Here is a 23193-nt window from a genome sequence, read left to right on the forward strand (position 1 = left end):
TCAGACATCCGTTTACTATATTGATGACATGTTTTTACCGTATACTGTATATGAGAGTGTGAGCGCCTAGTATGAAATAGGTTTTGCAAAAGAAACGTTGTTATAGACAACATATTCGTATATTTGCACGTAACTCCTCTCTTGATTCAGCCAGGGCACTGGGAGTTTGAACTTGTTTGGGAAAAAAGACATTAGTAATACGCAAGACTACATTTCCCAGGATGCACCTAAAGGAGCGGAAAAGATTTTTCGGTCAAAGGTGAAAGTGGAATGCGTGGAGTTTTACGAGAATGCATGATGAGAGTTTAATAATTTTATTCAGATTTTCTTAATATTTGAGTTGTTACTGGTGCCCAACATGTCTTCAAAAGACAAAGATTCGTTAAAAAATGAGTTGTTGTATTTGATTTATCAACATCTTAGTGAAAACGGTTACAAAAAGGCTGCGAATGAAGTCAAAAAACATGTTTTACAGGTAATACGTTACAGTATACATATGTAGATTTCTTGCGATAATACTTTAAACTAATGTCAAATAAAGCTATTAAATACATTTATTTGAAATTGTTGATGTATGGTTTACGTTTATTAACTTCACTGAATCGCAGTTTCCTAGTACTAAAAGCTCTGATCTCGTGTAAAATATTTGCATATTTCTGTGGATCATCTTTAACATTGTTTTTCTTTAATTACTATTGGTGTATGGTAGTAACAAATTTAGCAGATCTAATATGTATAACTACTATATCGACATAATTTATTATATGGCCATAGAAGTTAAGGAGATTTTGTGCTGTTTCGCACCATCAAAACACTTGAAAAGTGTTTTCTCCATGTCTCGCAGGCGGTTTTGAGAAACCTCAGCAAACTTCACAAATCGCCACGTTCAAAAAAGTTAATTGTTAAAAAAAAATTTATAAGTATTTTTAACATGAGCTTCTTTGTTAATTGGTGCCGTGTCCTGTATTCTATTTTAGTGCACGTTAAGGGGTTTATAATTTTGTTTTTCAATCACTGGCACTGTATCTCGTTTTTTTTTCCCTACAGAAGGGCAGTCCTGTACTGTCGACATCGCTACAAGATATCTACACGTCTTGGATGAAGTAAGTGCCGCACTTTGTCAATGTGCACCCATGTGGTCCAGTGGAAATTTAAAAAGACACGTGCTCACCCAAAGTAGACAACATTTTACTTTTTGATAATTGTAAAAAATAATACGTCCATTAAAAAAAAAATCCCCCCCCCCCCTTATTTAAATCATGAAGCAAGACTGTTGGCAAATTATACGAGTTTGATCTTTGTAATTAGGATCATTATGCATTTATAGAATATTTTTGTTTTTCACAATATTTCTTTTTAATTAAAGTAGTTGGAAGACATACTGTAGATGACTGAGGGCAATCCGGAATTGTGACAGATCAAAAAGAAAATCGTTCATTCCAGAGCCCCCGAGAACCTAAATAAGAGAAAGTCAGAGGAAGGTGCCCTTGGATCACCAGTTAAGAGGCCTCGACAATCAGATCCTGTGAGCAGCAGTGAGAGTTCAGAAGACGAGAAAACTGAAAAGAAACCTGTTAAAGGTATTGACAGGCCTCTCTTCCCTTCATGTATTGTACTATTTACTGGGCAATCACAAACTGATGGTGTTTTTTTTTAAATAGAAACAAATCTTACCAAGAACACTTCAGGAAAAGTTAATCTTTCCAGTCCTGGAAAGCCTGCAAAAAAGCCTCCCGGTCCTGGAAAGAAAACTCAGAGTTCGGAGAGCAGCGACACGTCTGACAGTGAAGCTGAGCAGGAACCACCTGGAAAAGCATCAGACAAGCCTGGTAAGATGACGTGGAGCCTTATTTGGAAGGGAAACTTGGCTCACTGGGTTGGAGTTTGGAAAACAGCTGATTTAAAAATATGTAGTGGTTTGTAATTTTGTGTATTCCTTTTGATTTTGAAAGCACTTGTGAACGAAGCCCGTGTCTGTCTTTCCTTTGAGGAGTTTGGATGCTTCATCCACGTGCTGTTGTTGACTTTGCACAAGACTGGAAAGATTAATTACATTTCATGAAGCTGAAAATGCAGCAGTGGAAATGTGTAATGTGTTCTTTAGAGGATGTCCATTATTACTATTTGCTCTTTTTAGCTCCTGTACTTTCTGCTTCTAAAGCCACAAAAGACTCAAGCAGCAGCAGTAGTGAGGAAACAGACTCAGAAGAGGAACTTCAGAAGGTGCCCCAGGTCTGGTCCTTTAAAGTTGAGGAGATATCCTAATCACAGCAAATAACAGTTCAATGAATGTGGGGGTCTTTTGCCAAACTTATAAGATTTGCACATAAAGTTATTACTTTATTACAAAATATGATCACACGAGTACCCAAGCATGATTTAAACTCATTCTAATGCAAGTCCTTCTGTCTGTGGTCTTGATTGTTTCCTTCTCATTCCTTTTGGTTTGGGGAACACGTCAAATTAGGGTGTACATATTACAACGTGACTCCAAAAATGCCTTTGGTATGAAGAGTTTTCCATATGCATTTTACCATGTTAATGTTGTAAAAACCAACTTCATTTTTATTTACTGCGTTCGAGGAACTGTTTTCCTGAAATATTTATTTCTATTCACAAGATTAAAGTAGCTTAATCAATGTAGTTTTTTTCTTAAGGCTTATTTTTTAATAAATTCTTTTAGACGATAACTTTTCTGTGCTGTGCTTTACAAATAGTTTAGTAGCAATTTGATAATTGTTAATTGTTGTGCTCACTGAAAGATTGGCCTGTGTTACAGAAAGCTGTGGGCACCTCAAAGACTAGCGCTCCGTCAGCCACACCAGCTAAGACAGTGAAGACTGGGCTGGGTAAGACACTCTCTGCTAAGCCCACTCCCACCCAGGCCAAAGCCACGCCTGTGGGGAAGAAGCCTGAGAGCTCAGAGACTGACAGTGGTTCCTCAGACAGCGAGGATGAAACCCCTGCACAGGTTGGTCAAATGGCAGGATTCCATTGTGTATGTTCTGTTAAAACTATTTTCTTTATTTATTTAATTAAGCTGTGAACTGGACTGTTTTGTTTTGTTTTCAGAAAGCTGCCTGGGATTCGAAGGCTAACTCAGTGCCTAGAGTCCCAGCTAAGCTGGACAGTACAAAGACAGCCCTTGGAAAAATGTCTTCTCCGGGCCTAGTGAAATCAGCCCATCCAGCTCCCAGCCTGGCTCAAGCTACGCCCAGGACCCCAGAGAGTTCGGGTAGTGACAGCGAGTCCTCGTCAGAGAGTGAGCAGGAGACCCCAGCTCCACAGGTGTGTCCTTAAAGTGTGTTAAGTGAGTCTGTTTCCTTGGTTTTCAGAAAACAGGCCTCAGACTGAGATTTTCAAATTATTACAATGTTATTAATGAGCTGAGGGTTCATGGTGTATTCAAAGAGGTATATAAAACTGTGATGCTTTTTTCTCATGTACAGTACATAAACGATTGTTTAAATAACAACACCTAATTATTATATCATCTTAAATTAAAATCTTCCTTTTGGTATTGCAGAAACCTATTTTCATCTCAAAAGCTGACAACAGGGCCAATGAGACTTCCCACCAATTCGAAGACGATAGTCATTTTTATAATTCTGTTTGTATTTATTAGGTAAACTGCCTTTCAGGATTTACATATTGAGACACACAAAAAGCTATCTCTTTTGAAAAGCAAAGGTCTATGCTACCTAACAAGTTAAATGATCAGGGCTTTTCATATTAAACAGTTTCCATTTTTGTCATCTCTTTACTATTTTCTCCTCTACACAAAATCTGGGTCATGAAACACATATGTAGTTTTTTCAAGGTATTTTTTAAAGAAATTATTTTAGATGCTGAGCCTTTCTGTGCTGTGCTTTACAAGTAGTTTAGTAATTTAATAATGGTTAATTGTTGTGCTCACTGAAAGATTGGCCTGTGTTACAGAAAGCTGTGGGCACCTCAAAGACTAGCGCTCCATCAGCTACACCAGCTAAGACAGTGAAGACTGGGCTGGGTAAGACACTGTCTGCTAAGCTCACTCCCACCCAGGCCAAAGCCACACCTGTGGGGAAGAAGCCTGAGAGCTCAGAGACTGACAGTGGTTCCTCAGACAGCGAGGATGAAGCCCCTGCACAGGTTGGTCAAATGTCAAGATTCCACTGTGTATGTTCTGTTAAAACTATTTTCTTTCTTTATTTAATTAAGCTGTGAACTGGACTGTTTTGTTTTGTTTTCAGAAAGCTGCCTGGGATTCGAAGGCTAACTCGGTGCCTGCAGTCCTCGCTAAGCTGGACAGTACAAAGACAGCCCTTGGAAAAATGTCTTCTCCGGGCCTAGTGAAATCAGCCCGTCCAGCTCCGAGCCTGGCTCAAGCTACACCCAGGACCCCAGAGAGTTCGGGCAGTGACAGCGAGTCCTCGTCAGAGAGTGAGCAGGAGACCCCAGCTCCACAGGTGTGTCCTTAAAGTGTGTTAAGTGAGTCTGTTTCCTTGGTTTTCAGAAAACAGGCCTCAGACTGAGATTTTCAAATTATTACAATGTTATTAATGAGCTGAGGGTTCATGGTGTATTCAAAGAGGTATATAAAACTGTGATGCTTTTTTCTCATGTACCTAAACAATTGTTTAAATAACACCTAATTATTCTATCATCTTAAATGAAAGTCTTCCATTTGGTATTGCAGAAACCAGTTTTCATCTCAAAGGCTGACACGGGCCAATGAGACTTCCCACCAATTCGAAGACGATAGTCGTTTTTATAATTCTGTTTGTATTTATTAGGTAAACTGCCTTTCAGGATTTACATATTGAGACACACAAAAAGCTATCTCTTTTGAAATGCAAAGGTCTATGCTACCTAACAAGTTAAATGGTCAGGGCTTTTCATATTAAACAGTTTCCATTTTTGTCATCTCTTTACTATTTTCTTCTCTACACAAAATCTGGGTCATGAAACACATATGTAGTTTTTTCAAGGTATTTTTTAAAGAAATTATTTTAGATGCTGAGCCTTTCTGTGCTGTGCTTTACAAGTAGTTTAGTAATTTGATAATTGTTAATTGTTGTGCTCACTGAAAGATTGACCTGTGTTACAGAAAGCTGTGGGCACCTCAAAGACTAGCGCTCCATCAGCTACACCAGCTAAGACAGTGAAGACTGGGCTGGGTAAGACACTCTCTGCTAAGCCCACTCCCACCCAGGCCAAAGCCACGCCTGTGGGGAAGAAGTCTGAGAGCTCAGAGACTGACAGTGGTTCCTCAGACAGCGAGGATGAAGCCCCTGCACAGGTTGGTCAAATGGCAGGATTCCACTGTGTATGTTCTGTTTAAACTATTTTCTTTCTTTTTTTTAATTAAACAGCCCACTGTTTTGTTTTCAGAAAGCTGCTCGGGATTCAAAGGCTAACTCGGTGCCTGCAGTCCTCGCTAAGATGGACAGTACAAAGACAGTCCTTGGAAAAATGTCTTCTCTGGGCCTAGTGAAATCAGCCCGTCCAGCTCCGAGCCTGGCTCAAGCTACGCCCAGGACCCCAGAGAGTTCGGGCAGTGACAGCGAGTCCTCGTCAGAGAGTGAGGAGGAGGCCCCAGCTCCACAGGTGTGTCCTTAAATGTGACTGTAGACATTCACAGTCCTTAGTGAAAGCTAAAATCTATTTCTTTACAATGCAGTGTGCCAAGTGTGTTAAGTGTTTTCAGAAACCCAGCCACAGACTGAGATATTCAGGTTATATTCAGGTGTTAATAAAGAGGTGGTAAATCATCTGTATTCAAAGAGATATATAAAACCAGAGGTATCCATTCTGTGATGCATTTTGTGTGTAACTGATCATTTAAATAACAACACCCATTTACTGTATCATCTTAAATGAAAGGGTTCTATTTGCTATTGTAGAGACCAGTTCTCATCCCAAAGGCTGACACAGGACCAATGAGACTCCCATCCAAACCAAAGACAACGATCATTTTTATAATTCCATTTGTATTTATTAGGTAACCTGCCTTTCAGGATTTACAGATTAAGACGACAAAAGATGTCTCTTTTGAAATGTGAAGTTCTTTGCCACCTAAGAAGTTAATAGGTCAGGACTTTTCATGCTAAACAGTATCCTCTGTATCTTGTATCCTGTGATGTCATTACTAGCGATTTTTATTGTAACATTCTTTTACAGAAAACTCTGGGTTGCTTAAGTGCTAAGTCTCAAAGCTCATCGAAACCAGTTCCAGGAAAAGTGTCCACTTTAAAATCCAAGAAACCAGCTTCCAGCCCCGCCAAACTTGCATCTGCAGTGGAGAAGAAGCCTGATAGCACAGAGAGTGACAGTGGATCCTCAGAGACAGAGGAAGAGGCTCCCAAACAGGTAACTGCAAATCTCTCGACAGGAGATCCATTGTCCAATGTCTGTTCCAGCTCAGCTCAGTACCATGCTGATCTGATCTTTTGACTTCCAGAAAGCCTTTCGAACTCCAGTACCCAGCTCTACGTCAGGGTCCCCAGCTAAAGCCACACCCAAGACACCTTTAGTGGACAAGGAGGTCAAGAGCACAGAAAGCGGCAGCAGTGACTCTTCTTCGGAAAGTGAGGAGGAGAAGCCAGCTGCCAAAACGCAACAGAAGCTTGGTATGGATGGTCCTTTACTTTTTCAGATAACTTGAGGTTTTATTGCTGTCAGTGCTAGAGCCCATTCCGCTACAAGTACACCAGAAATCACACTGCAAGTCATCATACAGCCTAATCTAGCCATGCATGCAAATGCCAGGTTCTTGGTTGTGTTGTACTACCTAAAACTGAAGGAATATTTTTAATTATTGATCTGTCTTCAGCCGTGAAGAATTCCACGACCAAATCACCAGCTGTAAAACCAGCTGCTGTCACCCCAGAGCTGACGGGCTCTGAGAGTGAGGAGTCCAGTGACACAGAGCAGAATGTCTCACAGAAGACTCTCCAGGTAAACTGAGGATACAGATTGTTATTGTCCTCAATTTTAATACACTATATTAATACAAATATACTATTTGCCTTGCTTTCCTGTGCAGAAAAATAATGAGTCAGGGGAAAACAACAAAATGTTGTCGAGCCGGGATCAGAGTGTTATGAATCATCAATCTGATTTTGCTCAGCAGATGTGTTCAGTCTCTGGTCAGACCAGTCTATGGCTGATAGGTTTCGTCTGTATTGAAGGTAACTGCAGAGCTTGCCAATGTTTCAGTCCAGACAGCCTGAGGGGTTTACAGGCAGTGGTTGGAAGATAAATCCACTAAAAGCTGAATTTTACCCACCAGCAAGAAGTAGCTGAACTGCTACCCCTGAAGAGCTGCATCAATTGTCTGAGTGTTCTCATATGTCCACACACATCTAATGAATCAGTGCTGTGACACGTTGCAAATGAAATTGTTGCTGGAAGTCGACCAACAGACTGTAAGGAAAATTCTCAGATTTTGTGGTATTGTATCCAGTGACTCCTTACCATGGATTATTATTACCTGATGTTTGCTAGTATTTGTCAACAGTGAGGGATGTGTGTTTTTATACAACGACAGAAAGCACCAGCAGTGAAGACTCCTGCTCCTGTTCCCAAAACTGCTCTGAAAACATCCACCAAGAGCACTCTGGGTAAGCCAGAAGCAGTGAAGGCACACCTAGGCAAGGTTTCAAAAGCCACAGACATGAAGGCCTCAGCAAACCTGCTCAAGGCAACTGCAAAGTCTGCCGTTCAGAAACAGAGCTCAGAAAGTGTGAGCAGTGACTCATCAGAGAGTGAAGATGAGGAAAAGGCATCACTACTGAAGACTCCCCAGAAAACTGGTAACCTTCTCTTTTCTAAGTGGTATTTTTTGTTTGTGCGTTCATTAGGCATTGGGCATCATTTATGAAAGGGGATTTTCCAGTTTCTACTTACCATGAATAATTTAGTAAATTCTGGTTCCCAATATTTGCCATAGGTTTTTAAAGAAGTGCATTTACCTATTTATCAAATCATACTTGTATCGTCTGTTAATGCTAACGTGACAACATGAGGGGCTGATCAGCGCTTTTTGTCTTGTGATCTAGCATCACACCTGAAGAAGGCTCCACAGCCGAAATGTTATGTTTCCTTTCTTCACTTTTCAGCATGGAATAAACCTATTACTTGTTCCTTTGCAGCCCTTAATGACTGCTTACGCTTTCTTATACTATGCTTATAACGCCCAAGTTAAATGACTCTACACATTAGGATTTTTTCATAGTTACCTGAATTATGACAACAAATTCGTAGTTACAATTTTACCTAGCAAGACTTTCTATATGCACCTATGATTATTTAATATAAATCCATTTCCAATTCATTTTGAAATTTTCCCCTCAGTATCTTCACTGATATTAGTTTAGATTAGCAAATTTGATCATCCTTCTTCTATGTATAGAACAAAATGTCTGAAGTTCAGCATTGAATTTTGGCTCTGTTTATTTAGCGATAACTCCAAAGCAGTCAGCCACATCTCGTGCTCTTCCAGTGAAGGCTTCAGCTGACAGTGACAGCAGTTCCAGTGAAGACGAGCCTTCACAGGTAAGCAGGTCACATTAAATTAATTTGAATTAAGTATATCCTTAATATTGGATATAAGTGTGGAAAACATACTCATTTGATGAGTATAAATTAAACATGTACAAGCATATGCTCATATATGACACTTCTCTGTCTGTTGTGCAAACAATCAAAAAATGCCTTCCCAGAGAAGGATTTTTAAAGCAAGCTGTGATACCATTGCATTGTGGTGAATACACCCAAGCCTACTACAATGCTGCAGCAGCTCTAGTAGGCTAGAAAATCGTCTCTGGTGTCAGATTGTCAGTATCATACATGAAGCAGTGTCAATACAGTTTTAATCACATGTACTCGTTGGCTTTGCCATATATGCTAATCCTTACTAGCGCTCTGTAACAGTTTATGAGACTTGACTGTAATTGTGTGAAACCTGTTATAATCTGATAAAATGACTTGCATATAAGGTTCTCACTTGCTGTGGAACTTTGTTTCGGATTTGCTTCTAACTAAAACATATATATTAGTCTCTTTTAGCCTCATATCCTTTGGCTGTTAATCCTGTGGCAAAATCGACTTTGTTAAAACGTCCTGCAACACAAGCGAAGACAAAGAAAGCAGGCACTGCAGAAGAGAGCAAGAGTAAAGCTCCTGACCCACCTGCTTCAGCCAAAGCAAAGAGTGAGGACAGCGCCACGGACAGCAGCACTGACCTTGAACACTGGCAGCCTCCAGCAAAGATGCCCAAAGGTATTGTAAACACAGAGAGGAGATAAATGAGTGAGTGATGACTCTACAAGAAATGATCAGGTATACTGCAGTACTCAATTGGGTTAATAAATGTCATGTATGAAATAAGACGGGATCTGATCAAATACTGTACAAGATACTTTAACAACCCCCAAATTTCTTGAAAAGCCTTCTTTAAAAACAGAATCAAATGCATAAAGGACATGGATTATATGTACTTGATATCTGTTTTTTCTGCTCGCAAAAAAGAATAGAATCATTCTTCTGTCATTGTACTGTCTGGATGATCTGTCCTAACTTCAGAATGTGCTTTTCTGTTTGGTTAGTAGCTACTCCAAAGAAGATATCTTCCCCTGCCATTCCCAAAAAGAAAAATACATCCAACAGCAGTTCAGAGGACTCCAGTGATGATGAGAAACAGGTGAAGGCAAACTGAAATTAGACAGAATCTGTTAATACTTATGAAAAGACTTTTGTACTCTTACTTGAGAGTGTAAAGTTTTAAAAACCTGATCTTATGAAATCTCAGAATTTGTGCCAAACTTAAACATTTTTAATGACAGAATAGTCATAGTCACCGCTAGCTGTGGTGGTTCAGTGAACTTACATAGTTTTATCACAGAGTATACAATGAGAGTATTCCTTTGTGGTTTAGGTATTGAATTCCAACTCAACATGGACTGTAAATTCCCAAGATCCTCAGCAATCCATATTGACAAGTTCCGTTATAGCTTTTTATTCTTAACTGATATTTATTTGTCTGTTGATTTCTAGCCCGTTTTGACGCAAGTTACTGTCCAACCTTCAATACAAAGCAAGCTGACACTGAAATCCTCTCTGTCAAGAAATCCGGCAGCAAAAGCAGGGCATAAGAAAACTGCTACTGCGGCCAAGGGCATGAAGAAGCCTTCCCCACAGGCGGCTCCAGTCCCGCCAAACAATGAGTCTGACTCCGACAGCAGCGGCCCTGATGTGGAGAAGTGGAAACTACTGGCAAGAACACTCACAGGTACTTTAAATGGCAAACAAAGAGAAAGGGGGTTTAGGCATTTGCTATTACAAAATCGAACTTCAATAACTTTACTGACCAAGATTTAGCAAACTCCAAGCCAAGGTGATTGCTGTAATTACAATCCAATATTGAACTTAATAAAAAATAAGTAGCCATTCTGAAGCAAAATGTTTGCTTGAACATGGAAAGTGTTAAATCTATAGTAGACGCTATAGATTAGACGATCAATTAAGTGTTGATACTGTATATATGCAATTAAATATTAAGTGAATTTTCTATAGACAGAAGACTTTCTGCAAGAAAGAGGTATAATTGCATTAAGAGGATTTTGCAGACAAGACATCAAGCTCTTGACTTCAAACTACCCTTACACCACCTCTGTGAATATGTTTCCTGAAGTTAATGAGCTATAATATAATACCTTAACCCTCATTAACTGCATCAAAGAAATGAGTGCAGGCTGGAGTAGGAGAACATCTAATGTGGTCTGAAATGCAAAACTATAGTGACTATAACAGTTATAAAAGGTGCTTGGTTTCCCTTTGAAAACTGTGTTTTTGTACATCCATGACCTTTCTATCCTGTCTTTTGTTTTTCATTTGAAACCTTGGGGCTTTATTGGGGTGGTCAGCTATTTACACAGAAAAAGTTATTCAAGTGTATGGATATCTGAAATTAATTCCGAACTTTTGGTTGTTCACAGACAGTGACATCTCAGTAATGGCCTCCTTCCAAGAGCCTGCTGTCACCACTGTAACGGGGGCTGCAGAGACACAGAAGAAAAAGGAGAAAGAGAAGATCATGTCTAATGCATCTGGGCAAAAAGCGAAACAGACGCCAAAACAGAAAGCCCGCAAGCCTTCGGCAAGCAAAGCCAAGAAGACTGAGGCACCCGCGACCATCGAGGACCTCCTGTCGCTCGTGGACCACCATTCGTCCTCGTCCGAGAGCAACACAGAGGACACGCTGGTGACCACCGCCTCCAAGGCCCAGGAGAGAAAGAAAGTGCTTTCGGCAGAGCGGCCTAGGAGTGCTTCTTCGGAGGAGGAGGAAGACGAGGAGGAGCAGCGAAGGGTAGCGGAAAAGAGGAAAGCGGCAGCCGACGTGACAGCAGCTACACCGGGCAAGGACCCCGCGGCCAAAAAGAAGAAGAAGAAAGACAAAAAAGAGAAGAAGGAGAAAAAACTGAAAACGGCCAGTGAGAACGGCGGCCCCGTGGTGCCTATCATCACGAAATCAAGCCCGAGGGCAGACAAGGAGAAGAAAAAGGAAAATAAAAAAAGTAAGTCTTAGCACAAGTATCCAAAGAAAGACAGACATACTGTAATGTATTTCTCGCCAGCTGGGAGAAGATTAATAAGGAGTCCATCATTAAAAGCTCTCCACTCTCTGATTGGTATTATGGGAATTTTGTGATTTTTTTTTGGGAGAGGATACGTCTATCAAATACTTCCAAAGGCTTAACCTCAAATATATTGGAAATTTACTTCAGGGGAAATCAACATTAAGTACATTCTAAGATATGACATGTTTCTTGTTCTTCTGTTTTTTTATTATTATTATTATTATTGTTATTACTATTATTATTGTTATTATTTACCGTACAGGTAAAAGTAAATTGAAAGGCAAAAGGAAGACAAAAATCAAGAAGACCCCTTTCCGCCCTTCTCAAGGGATTCCTTTTGACACGCCCTCCTCCATTGGAACCAGCCCGGCACTGGTCAGCGCTGTGTCAGACAAGGTGACCACTGATTTCAATGTGCAATGTAGTGGGAAGTCCCATGTGTGCTTTTAGTTTCACAACTATATCTATAATCTTGTCTTTTTTTTTGGTGCTGCATTTTTTGGTGCTAAACCTGCTACATTTTCTACAGCTGTTCAGTACTTCTAGTGTTATCTGTAGGACTTGGTTGATTAGAAGTGCAAAATGCAGTTTTGTTTTGCACTGGTGAATAAAGCAACTTTTTTTTTGCTTTCAGAAAAAGAAGTCTTCAAAGAACAAATAGCTCATTCGAAATGAAATGCTGGTGAGTGAGTCTATATAAAAGCCAAATCCTGAAATTCTGATAGGAGTTCTTGCAGAAGAAAGTGTTGAGATTGAGAGACTTTCACACTTGAGTCTCTATTTTGTAGTTCTTATATGTTCGTGTAGTTTTATGCTTTTACGTACATCTGTTACTGACAAGGTATTGACTATTCTGCAAATATTTACTTTGAAATGATGACATCACCTTATTTCTTGGAATATTTGCTTGTGCAGACTTTTATATAAAATACTTTTATATTTATTTTTTATTTTATAGGTGAGGTACTTTTTATGCATCTCATGGAACAACAAATTTGGAGAAGAAAGGAGAATCCCATCCAACAACTGCTCTTAATGCCATTTTCATTTAAGAGGGAAATCTGTTCAGATCATTGAGAAAAAGATGTTATCCTTCTGTGATTTTGTTTCAGTTTTGTAAGTTACATTGAGAAAGCTGATGTCAGGTGTCTATATTGGATTTTATAAATGTATTTAAACAACATGAAATAGAAAATAAAGATTTACTTAATGTGTAATAGTGGCTGGAATCTGTGTCTAAAGATGTTTACATTGACAGTGATATTTAATATTAAATATATTTTACTTGGGACTCTATGCATTTACAAAAAAACATTAAACAATTTTCAGCCTAGCAATGAATTTTTATTGATTGAAGATTAATTTTTTACATTACCTTATTCCTCATTAATAAACTCAGCAGCTATTATTGTAAAAAAAAAAAAATTGTCAGTTTCAATATCTGTCTTGTTTTTTCCTTATAAAATGTTTTAATAAATATTTTTTCAGAATATTTTGGAGTTTTTTTTTATTTCAGTTGAGAAAGGTAGAGAATCCACACAGGAAAGTGAAGATCTATTGAGAGATTAAATTGGGGGTCAGTTTTCCTAACATTGAGTTCTTATTTTTACAACAGTAAGAGAATTTTCAAATTTACCTCGTATATAAATAATAAAAAATCAAGACATGACTACATAATTTCTGTGTCATTGTGATGCAAAGTAATATTTTAATTGTTTTAAAAGGAATATGTAACACATACCATTCACTAATTGTATTGGGCATGTTGTTTAGTAAGAATTCTCAGTTCTCAGTTCAGTTCTATTGTCACAGCCGCAAGTGCAGTTAAAAACATAAACACAGAACAGCAGCAGCAACAACATGTTAAATAACATACTGTACAACTTAAAAAACATCAGTGTGAGCCAGTGGTAGGGGTTAAGTTCAGTAATCTGACAGTTTGTGGGAAGAAAGTTTCTGAATCTGGAAGTTTGTGCCTTTATGCTCCTATAGCACCAGAGGGAAAGGGGGGAGACAAATGAGAAACCAGCATAACTGGTATCTGATTTAGGAAATATTATAAATAAAATGAGCCATTTGGCCCGTCTAGCCCATTTGTTTATATTTAGCTAATTGATTTGTCCAGACATTTCTTCTGGTCTAGTTTGTTGCAGACTCCCACAACCTTCTACAAGGAAACAGCCCTGAGTTGCCTCTTGTGTCTCAGGTGGTTTGTGTTTTACTGCTCAACAGTTTACTCAATACTTTGAGGATTTTGAATCCATGACACGGGCCTCCTAATAGCTTTTTTTTTTCTTCTGATGACCAAAAAGATTCAGTAACAATTATTTTCACTTGCACAGTATTTTTCATCCAGAGTGATCCCAGAGCACTTCACATATGGGAGGGGAAATACTTCATCCACTACTACTTATGTGCTGTACGACTTTGGGTTATGCTCGCAACCATTATGCACCCACAACAAAGCCAAAATGACAAGAAATTAATTCATCCAACTAATAAAGGGGAGAATTAAGGCAGGTCTGGTTAGCCAAGCCCAAAGTGGATTTAGGACACCAAAGTTAAGTCTCTTACCTTACCCTGTGCCACAGGATCTGTAATGAACTAATAATCACAATCTTGGTTTAACTCAACGTCTGAAGGATGAAACCAGCTAAAGCACAGTGTCTACAGTCACCATACTGGGACGTTGCCTGGGAAATTCTGATCCTTGGGGAAAAGTGAAAAGATCTACCAACACCATTTTCACAGCAGCAACTTGGTTTTCCTGACAGGTCTCCCATCTCAGTACTGACCAGGCCCAATTAGCTTTTGAGATCAGGTGAGAAGAAGCAAGGTAGTTTTTAACCTGTCATATGAGACAAACCTGATACTACACATTATTGTTCTGATTCCAGAACAGCAATTTATTTTTTTTCCAATGTGGTACAGTTATCTCTATGCGATATTATTAATTAGATTTTAATAATATTTACATTACTGCATGATCTTAAATTCTAGACTTTTAGCTATGTACCCCAACATTTTGTCTGGATTTTGGATAATATCATTCACCTCTTCCAATTCAGGGCCGATTTTCCCAGAAGCCAGTTAACCTACCAGTATGTTTTCGGACTGTGAGAGGAAACTGGAGCACCTGGATAAAATACAATCTTCACTTAGTGCCCCAAGAATTGAACCCCTGGCCTTACTAACTGCTGTGCCATACAATAATACACTATTTCTTACATTTGTAAGACATTTTTCTAACATTTAACAAGACACTATTATTTGCGTCATTACCTTTCCTGACTTTTGACTTTTAAAATTCTTTGGAAGATGTGAATGAAAGTTTACTTTTTGACTAAACTGGTAGTCGTAATTTGTAGGCATATGAAACTGGCTAATATTCCCCTAGTTATTTTTAAGATAAACACAATTGTCAATAGTGCCGGTTGTGCAACGTACCTAAGGGGTTTTAAAAATATTTGGTTCAAAAAGAACGACCACATTTGATGATAAACTGATTTCCAAACCACAGGCACCATATGGTCTGAGGGAATGTTAAAAAATTTGTTTCAAAACAGAAGTCTGGTTCCGTTCAATAATAATAAAATCACTGGGTTATAAATAACATGGATGGCTGTTTTTTCAGAATGGATTATTTGTAAATAGCACGGCCATATTTATAAATAAACGTTTACATTTTTCTTAATAGTACCTAGTTTAAATGTGAGAATAGTAGTGTTATTCATATTAGAATAAAAATATGTTCTGGTATATATTTAAAATCGCGACGCTCACTGGGACAACAGATCCTTTTCAAACATAAAAATAGGACACTTACAAACATTTATTTGTATTTCGGTACATTCGGTGAATAATTTCATTCACCGCTAGATGGCGTCTTGAAAGATTGTATTATCAATTTGAGCTCATAAACCTGCGACGCAAACTGGGGTTTGTGGTTAGTTTTGAAGGATTAGGTTTAATCTGTGAATGTAAATACAGCAGTCGTTATTTGCCATTTTCTACGTGTAATTTAGTTTAGTAGGAAACCAGTCAACACGAATATCTAACCACAGCAGCCTGAAAACATTCGTAGGAATAATCGTATATAAATTGTATAAGAACCCTTAAAAGTTATCAGTAACACCAAAATCTTATTCTATGTCGTATGTGTCAAATGTATCTGTTATTGTTTTAGTCTTTTGCTTAGTTTTAATTTGCAGTGATGAGTCACGGAAAACTTTCTCTTCCAGAATTTATTGTTGTTTTTCTTGATTGTAGTGATGAATGTCGCTGTTTCACACACAATTCTCCTGTGTGTGTTTAACATTGGCTGCTGTTTTATATTATATAAAAAAACGGATCATGATCTTCTGTGGTATTGAATATGATTGTTTTTAGCCACAGTTTGCAAATATAAGTGACCGAACGTAATGGTTCTGTCTCTAACGCCAAACGTTTATGTTCGCCAATTTAGCGTAGAAAATGCAATAAAATAAACTTTGAATTAACGGATTAAATGAATATTTTTGTCTCTGTTTTCAACTATCTTTAAATTTAAATTTAAAGGAAATGTGGAGGTTAAATGTTGTCCGACATAAACTACGTCCTCAAGGGACCAACCTGGAGGAGCTTAAAATCAGTAGAAGAGAGCACGAAAAAGGTTAGTGCTGAAATTACCCGCAGTCTATTTACAGTACCTTAACACATTCCTCTATAACCGAATCACACTGTACTCCTCGGTCTGTGGCAGTGTTGTCTTTTGGTCTAAAACAAAAACTTTGGTTGGTTCGTAGTTCAATTAAGGTGTTTCTGTACATGCGCCAGCAGTCTGTTTGATTACAAAATTAAAAACAAAACAGTGGACCAGTCAGAAAGAGCTGTGTTGTAACTATGGTTGCAATAAAATATATTTCAGATGTCAGGGGAGGTTTCTGGTAGATACAGTTTCAGTAGAATTAGAATCTCACACCATCTACAATTTTAAAGTAGGGCAGTTTATGTCTTATTCCTGAGAAAAGTGTTCCGGCAGCAGTTATCTGTTTTAAGCCCTAAGACAGGCTCGGAGGGACCAGCAGCTGGTCAGCAAGAGGAGGCTACAGGAAGCAGATGAAGATGACTTTGTGGAAACTGCAGAGGGCCTCCTGACAAAGGAACAGGTCAGCCATTACAGATCAGACACTTTGATGTACTGAAGCTAAGCATAATGTACAACGGCAGTCTTACTGTATCTGTCATCTGTCAAGGTGCTTTCTCTGTGTAGTCTGTCCAGTAACCATTGTTGAAGCTGATTGCTTCCTCTGGAACTACGAGAAGATTTGAAGGTGTAGATCTTGATAGGGACGTCAATACGCAACACTTTCGTTATGTTTTCATTTGAATTTGGTGACAATTCTAGTGAGTTTTTCCCATGTGTCTTTATAAGATAATGCAGCTGTTCCAAGGGATCAAGCACAGCAGTGAGGAAAGAGTGAATCACCTGCGAACTCTGAGGAGGGCTCTTCGTTGCAAAAAGACACAGCTCATCTTTGTAAAGTAAGGCAAGACAGTGTCCAGTTGGTTTTTGGTCATTTTCATTTAAATTTCAAATGCACTTGAACAGAGCTAAGAAACTGGCTTCTTCTGTTTTTAATTTTAAACCATCTAGACCTGGTCTGTTTGCTTATTTGACAGAGGTTTGACTTTTTCTTTTTATTGAATAAAAATAGAAAACAAAATGTGTTCAAAGTAAGAAACACGAGCCCTTTTATTAGTCAAAAGGGGACTTCAAGACAAAGCAAGGCCCCCACACAAGAGCTGAATTCTGTGGTATAAACCACTAATTTCAGCCATAATTGTCGAAAAAAGAGTGCTGCCGATCTTCCCCTCTATTAACCAGTGGACTTCTGGACTTCTGCAGGCTGGAGAACAGTGTGCATGTGTTGGTGGGCTTGCTCAGTGGATCCAATGCAGTACACCAGCTGGAGGCAGCCTACTGCCTGCATGAGCTATCTCACTCTGATGAGGCCACAGTCCCCCTGGCCTGCCTACCTGCCACCCCATACCTCCTTACATTCCTTGCGGGTCAGAGTCCCAAGTTGACAGTAAGTATGTGCCTTTCACCTCTCGGGGCTTACAGCTTCTCCGTGACTGAGAACATGCATCTCCTCCAGACCACAACCCTACCTAAAAAAATGCAAATGCACATTTATCCACATCTAGTTAAACGACTTGGTAAAAAAACAGTGGGCGTGGGTGTAATAGTAGAAATTAATTGAGGTGTAGCTCAAAGAATTACAGTAATAATATTTTTTTTAATGGCTGATTTCTGTTCCATCTAACTGCATTCAACCTAAGCATATGTTTTCTGTATTTTGGTAGGAGCTGTGTTTATACACCCTTGGAAACCTGAGTGCGGAGAGCGAGGCCATTCGGAAAAAGCTGCTGGCCCAGGGCATTATCCCAGCCCTGGCGAGCTGTATACGGGTACAGTGTCCCACCTGGTTTTTCAGTAATTCAGAACTCAGTAAGCTCTGCAAGGCCAGCTCAGATCTGTATTTATTTCAGGACATCCAATTCAATCTGGCGATGAGAGTAGTGGTGACTGAGCAGGGGTATCTACTCTACACTGAGCCAGATAACAGTGCATCTCTGCACTATTTTATGTATTAACAATGAAATTAATAAAGTCTTAAGGACTGAGTTCGATGACATTTGGACAGGACCTTTTTTACAGCCCTTGCATGGTCTGCTTTTTCATTAAATTGCTAGGTGTTGGTAAACCTAATCTTTTTTCTTCTGCCTTCACTGGGCTTGACATATACAGCCAAGGCATCTGTTTTCCTTCCTACTCGGGATCACAACTTGGTATATTTCTACTTCAATAAGAATATAGGCTGTTGGATTTTGTGGCATTTTGTTTAAAATGACACTGTTGTGAAAGCTTTAAGATGATATGGTTATTGTCAAGTTGCTTTTTAAACTGTAACGTACTTTTCAACATCGTTCACTTGTAAATGCTTACAGACAAGTTGTTATCTCGTGCCTTTGTTTTGTTTCAGTGTCCTCATGTGGCCGTCACGGAAGCAGTGGGATATGCGCTCTCCCAGCTTCTCCAAGCTAAAGAGGCTCCTGAAAAAATAATCCCGTGAGCAACATTGATTCCATAGTCTATGACTTCCGGAATGTGACTTGGACAGCCTTCCGTTTAATGGAAACACTAGGATGTTTAATGCCAAGAGGTCCTCTATGATTCTTTTCATCCGAGCTTCAGGTGCCTTGATTGCACCTCTAATAGTATTTACCACTGATCCATGCCTTTTGTTTTCTTAAATCCCTGTGTTCTCAATTTGGCCATCAGACGAACCCAAAACTGAACCAGTATTATGTACATAAGTTTATAATTTGCACAATTCAATTACAATTTGATTCACTTATACATTGCTTATACATTTCCTCCTCCCCCCAGATCAGTCCTACAGTCTGGGGTGACCCAAGATTTGCTGTCAGCGTTGCAGTCTAATCCCGAGTGTGGGATTGGGACAGCTGTAGAATGTGCTTGGTGTCTCCACTATCTCATCAGCAGGTGACAGTCTTTTATCATTTTAGATGTTTAAATATGCAGGGCTATCAGAGTAACAGGCCTTGTAAACACTTCATTTATATATGCTCTGTGTTAAGTCTCTTAAAATGAACATTTTTTCAATTTAACTCTTTAGACAATCTTGGAAAATATGCAATTTTTAGACATTGAAGGTGTAGATTTAATTGACCAGATAAAGCAAATCAAAGTAAATGGTCAATATATTACTGTCATGGTAGCATTTGAGTAAGACTGGCTATTTCTTACACCAGGTACACCTCAGTATTCTAAATGAGTCTATGCTGTAAATTGATTCAAATGATTATGACCAAAGCTTTATCTCCTTCTATTTTTACAGCAATGTTAATCTTGATTTACTGGTTGCCCAAGGTGCCATCTTTAAGTGCAGTTCTCTGCTGATCACGCTGGGTGGTGCTGTAGCATCAGAGTCCTCTGAGGAAGGTATTGAGCAGGTAAAACAAGGATATCAAATTGTCTTGTTTCTGCTAAAAGCAGAAATTCTGCATACAGGTTTACATGTGGCTAGGGAAAATTTTACATTTAACTATAAGGAAATAGTATATTTCCTATATTTATCTATAAGGGAAAAGTATAAGATCCATGAAGGAAAAACTATAAGATACCATGAAAGTTTGGGGAGAGGGGCAGGAAAAAGAAAGTTGAGGAAAAAGGAACAGAAATCTAAGACCTAAGGTGACAGGTTCAAGTTAGGATAGATAGAGAATAGGGGTATCAGTAACTGTGATTATGAAGACCTGATGACCTGTCCTGATCCTTACAAAAAAACCTGATTCACTGATAGTGTTGTCCTGGAAGATGATGAGTACTGTCAAAAATCCATAGGTTTCATCAATCTACCACTAAATATTCCTGAAAAACATCTGTTTGATATTTATTTTTGGAACATTCCATTGTTTTTTTTCCCTCTTTTTAATCAGGATTTGGGATTAATCTCTATGCTAAGAATACATTTCCCTCCACATTTTTCTTAATTACTACACTGATTTGCAGTTTTATTACTTTTTGCTGTTATTTTGTTTTTTAAATCCCGTGGAAAAGCTGTAAACAGGAAGCTCAGCATTAAATAGCATAACAATTGTTATTAAACTGCAGGTGCAGTGGGTTAAAACTGGAAAATACACCATTCTTGATCTGCAATACAAACCCAGGTACAACAGTTTCCACTAAGTGTGGAGGAGGAACTGAGTCTAGGAGTCAGTACAAAGAAGTGAGGTCATGTGTTAAATGTAGGTTAATTAAAATTGAACAGTTTCTTGCCTTAGATATAGTGGAAAACATTTGTAGCATCCTTAGTATAATTATCAAGCAAATTCAAACAAGCTGGTATTTCTTTGAAAAAAAATCTGAGATGTGGGAAAACAAACACAAACATTTTTAAACAGTGTTTAAAAATGAATGTATTGCACAGCATACTATTCTAATTAGTTTGGAAATTACTGTGTATGGCTGATAGAGATCTCTGGTGTTCAAAACCCTTAGTTTGATTAATATTTGAAGGTTAAATACAGGAGTTTCAGTAAAGTGCTGTTTGTGTTCTTTCTGGTGAAGCATATCGCTCATGGAAGCCAACAGTCCTGCACGTTAAAAAAGTCAACTGTTTTTGTTTTTTGAAAATGCTGCAGCTGATTTCTCCCTTGCTCCGTTGCCTTGGGAACCTGCTAGCGGGCACTGGAGGCGAAGCTTGCAGAGAGCAGATCAGGGACAGCAGGCTGCTGGTGGCGCTGTGTGCCTTTATTCAGGCTTTTCTGCAGACGCGGACATACATTGCACGAGAAAGCCTATGGGTCATGAATAATCTTACAGGTAGCAACCAACTTTTATATCTGAGGGAAAAACTTACCACCTTTTCTGGAACTGAGTGTTTATTGTGCCTAGTTTCCTTTTTGGATTTCCTGATGAATATGTAAGTGATACTTGCTCTAGCAGAGTACACAGTCACCTGCTTTGAATAGAAATGTTTGTACTATGAGCATTTCTGCTTGTTTTTACTTAAACTGAGATTTTGTATATTTTGTATATGGTATATGGTGTTGATTATGGCAGTTCAAACTGCTCAGAAATCAGTCACTGCAGAACTTTGGTTTCTCTCTCAGATGAGATTAATCCACTGTTGAAGTAGAGTTTTTCATCTTTAAATTATATCAATACCTACCAGTCAGTGACCCTGTATTCTCACGTGCTTGACTTGGGTATGCTGGGGAAGTAATACATCTGTATTAGCCTTACATGTTTTGTGTTCCGCTGATGCTGTCCAGCTGAAGATGCCATATTCTGCTCGGTGCTGCTCTACTTAAACCTGGTACCTGTGTTGATTGAGCTGCTGCCATTCTCCAAGGGCATAAACATTATGGTAAGAAACGTGGGGATCGGGTTATTTCAAGCACCGTATTTTTTGTAATGCATTTTAAGGTTTATGCCTCTTTCAATTTAGGCCCTGCATGTACTGTGCAACACTGCTAAGAAGGGACCGGAGTACTGCCAGCAGCTGCACCAGAAAGGGGTGCTGTCAGCTCTTCACACAACGCTCAGAATGGCTGATCCTGAACTTATACATCTTAGTCTAGAACTGCTGCACATGATGGTGGCTGGCAGCTCCCAGGTAATCTGATACCGAAAGCCTAGATGATTTTTTTTCCCAAGTTATTAGAACTTGTTATATTTTCTCCATATGTGTGCTGTGACAGAAGATACTGAAATTATTCAGAACCGGAGTATTGTCTCTCTGGTAGTTGTATTTCCACACTAGGGGCTGGTAGCACCTGCCCCTCAGAGCGTAGATGATCAAAGCCAGACTATGCTAGTGAGGCATGAGTTTTATTCCTGATTTTTCTGTTGATTTAAAACTCTTTTCTACTATTTATAGATTTGAACATGTATGTATTACACCAGCTCATAATGGCAAACCTCTTCTTCCATGCACTTTGTTCATAGGTTGCTTGTGAGTTTGTGAAGCAGGAGGGGATTTCACTGCTAGAGGCCATCCAGTATAACAGCCAGGAGGGGTTAAGGATTCGAGCCACTTTCATTCTGGATAGATATCTCTCCCCACAGGTCCTGGTAAGGACAGCTACTTGAGCAGATGTTTTATTTAAGGAGTTTGAGAAGGAGGAACTGATTTAAAAATGTTGTTGAATGTGTTGTTGATTCCACAGATGTGGAAACTAAGAGAACTTTATGTAAAATATCCCTTATTGACTTTTAATGTTGGTTGTAGAATTAAATCTAAGAAATGTGCACTTCAGAAAAGTTATTTTCACTTATTCATGTATGAGATATATCCATCATGTATGCCTGTTGTTTGAGAGCAGTAAAATGAGTTTAATTTTTTCCCTGTTTTAAAGGCAAATACTCCTGTTGAATGACACCCCAACCATGTTGTGCAAAGTGGCAGTATCAAGAAGAAAGCTCTGTGTCATAAATGCTAAAGGTTCTCAGGGAACATACTTTAATTTTGCAATGCAAATTTCTTTTCTGTATGGCTATTTTAGCCATTACTCTTATATGGAAAAGATTTTATGTTATAAAAAAATCAACTTAAATACAAACTAATGCAAATCACATTCATCAAAAACCCTGTTACAGAGAATGTAATTTATAATTTTCTGGTTATCAAAAACTTTTCCAGGTTGTCATCATGAAATACAAAACTAATTATAAAATGGTAGCTTAAGGTAGACACCTTAATATAAAATGCACATTTTTTTACCAACTTAAAAGATATTCAATTACAATATAAACCCAAGAGAATCTGGTCATTTAGTATACCCCTGAATGTATTTTATAAAAATTACCCTTGGCTCTGCCTTTTCCCCCCCACTCTTCTGCAATCCTCTAGTCCTTGAAAAATAGCAAATGGAACACTTAATTTAGTATGCATTATAATATGAAGTGTATTTGTTTTATTTTAATAAAATATTCTAATTTAGTTTGTGTGTGATTTATTGAAGTTATACTTTTGTTAAGCAAGAAAATTCAAAAACT

General features: G+C 38.6%; 2 protein-coding genes across 5 annotated transcripts; both read left to right on the top strand.

Annotated features, from left to right (window-relative positions):
• The first annotated feature begins 237 nt into the window (after window positions 1–237).
• On the top strand, window positions 238–13108 carry LOC148821179 (uncharacterized). Of its 4 annotated transcripts, none has more exons than XM_088932829.1 (23): window positions 238–475; window positions 1048–1103; window positions 1444–1580; window positions 1662–1829; window positions 2138–2232; window positions 2780–2971; window positions 3073–3288; window positions 3940–4131; window positions 4233–4448; window positions 5090–5281; window positions 5374–5589; window positions 6163–6351; window positions 6443–6611; window positions 6815–6939; window positions 7532–7796; window positions 8444–8538; window positions 9042–9264; window positions 9591–9685; window positions 10039–10273; window positions 10980–11558; window positions 11884–12017; window positions 12256–12303; window positions 12580–13108. In XM_088932829.1, exons 1-22 carry the CDS (start codon window positions 359–361, stop codon window positions 12280–12282), a joined length of 3933 nt encoding a protein of 1310 aa, XP_088788955.1. In that variant the 5' UTR covers window positions 238–358; the 3' UTR covers window positions 12283–12303; window positions 12580–13108. The 4 variants fall into 4 exon arrangements, with proteins under 4 accessions (XP_088788955.1, XP_088788957.1, XP_088788958.1 ...); XM_088932831.1 differs by having other exon boundaries at window positions 9594–9685; XM_088932832.1 differs by lacking the exons at window positions 2780–2971; window positions 3073–3288.
• A 2428-nt stretch (window positions 13109–15536) lies between these two features.
• On the top strand, window positions 15537–23069 carry tmco6 (transmembrane and coiled-coil domains 6). Its single transcript, XM_088932647.1, has 14 exons — window positions 15537–15601; window positions 16179–16272; window positions 16659–16768; window positions 17035–17144; window positions 17509–17692; window positions 17970–18074; window positions 18650–18735; window positions 19057–19173; window positions 19529–19643; window positions 20835–21015; window positions 21468–21562; window positions 21644–21811; window positions 22144–22269; window positions 22554–23069. Exons 2-14 carry the CDS (start codon window positions 16182–16184, stop codon window positions 22572–22574), a joined length of 1509 nt encoding a protein of 502 aa, XP_088788773.1. The 5' UTR covers window positions 15537–15601; window positions 16179–16181; the 3' UTR covers window positions 22575–23069.
• Window positions 23070–23193: the final 124 nt, after the last annotated feature.

This window comes from Atractosteus spatula, chromosome 14, assembly GCF_055471065.1.
Source record: "Atractosteus spatula isolate fAtrSpa1 chromosome 14, fAtrSpa1.hap1, whole genome shotgun sequence".
NCBI classification, from domain to species: domain Eukaryota; kingdom Metazoa; phylum Chordata; class Actinopteri; order Semionotiformes; family Lepisosteidae; genus Atractosteus; species Atractosteus spatula.

Coding starts and splice junctions, on each gene's coding strand:
- LOC148821179 (XM_088932829.1), top strand. CDS start 359: ATGTCTTCAAAAGACAAAGATTCGTTAAAAAATGAGTTGTTGTATTTG. Junction 1,830..2,137: donor AAAAGCATCAGACAAGCCTG/GTAAGATGACGT, acceptor TGCTCTTTTTAG/CTCCTGTACTTTCTGCTTCT. Junction 9,686..10,038: donor CCAGTGATGATGAGAAACAG/GTGAAGGCAAAC, acceptor GTTGATTTCTAG/CCCGTTTTGACGCAAGTTAC.
- tmco6 (XM_088932647.1), top strand. CDS start 16,182: ATGTGGAGGTTAAATGTTGTCCGACATAAACTACGTCCTCAAGGGACC. Junction 19,174..19,528: donor CTCCACTATCTCATCAGCAG/GTGACAGTCTTT, acceptor CTATTTTTACAG/CAATGTTAATCTTGATTTAC. Junction 22,270..22,553: donor ATCTCTCCCCACAGGTCCTG/GTAAGGACAGCT, acceptor CCTGTTTTAAAG/GCAAATACTCCTGTTGAATG.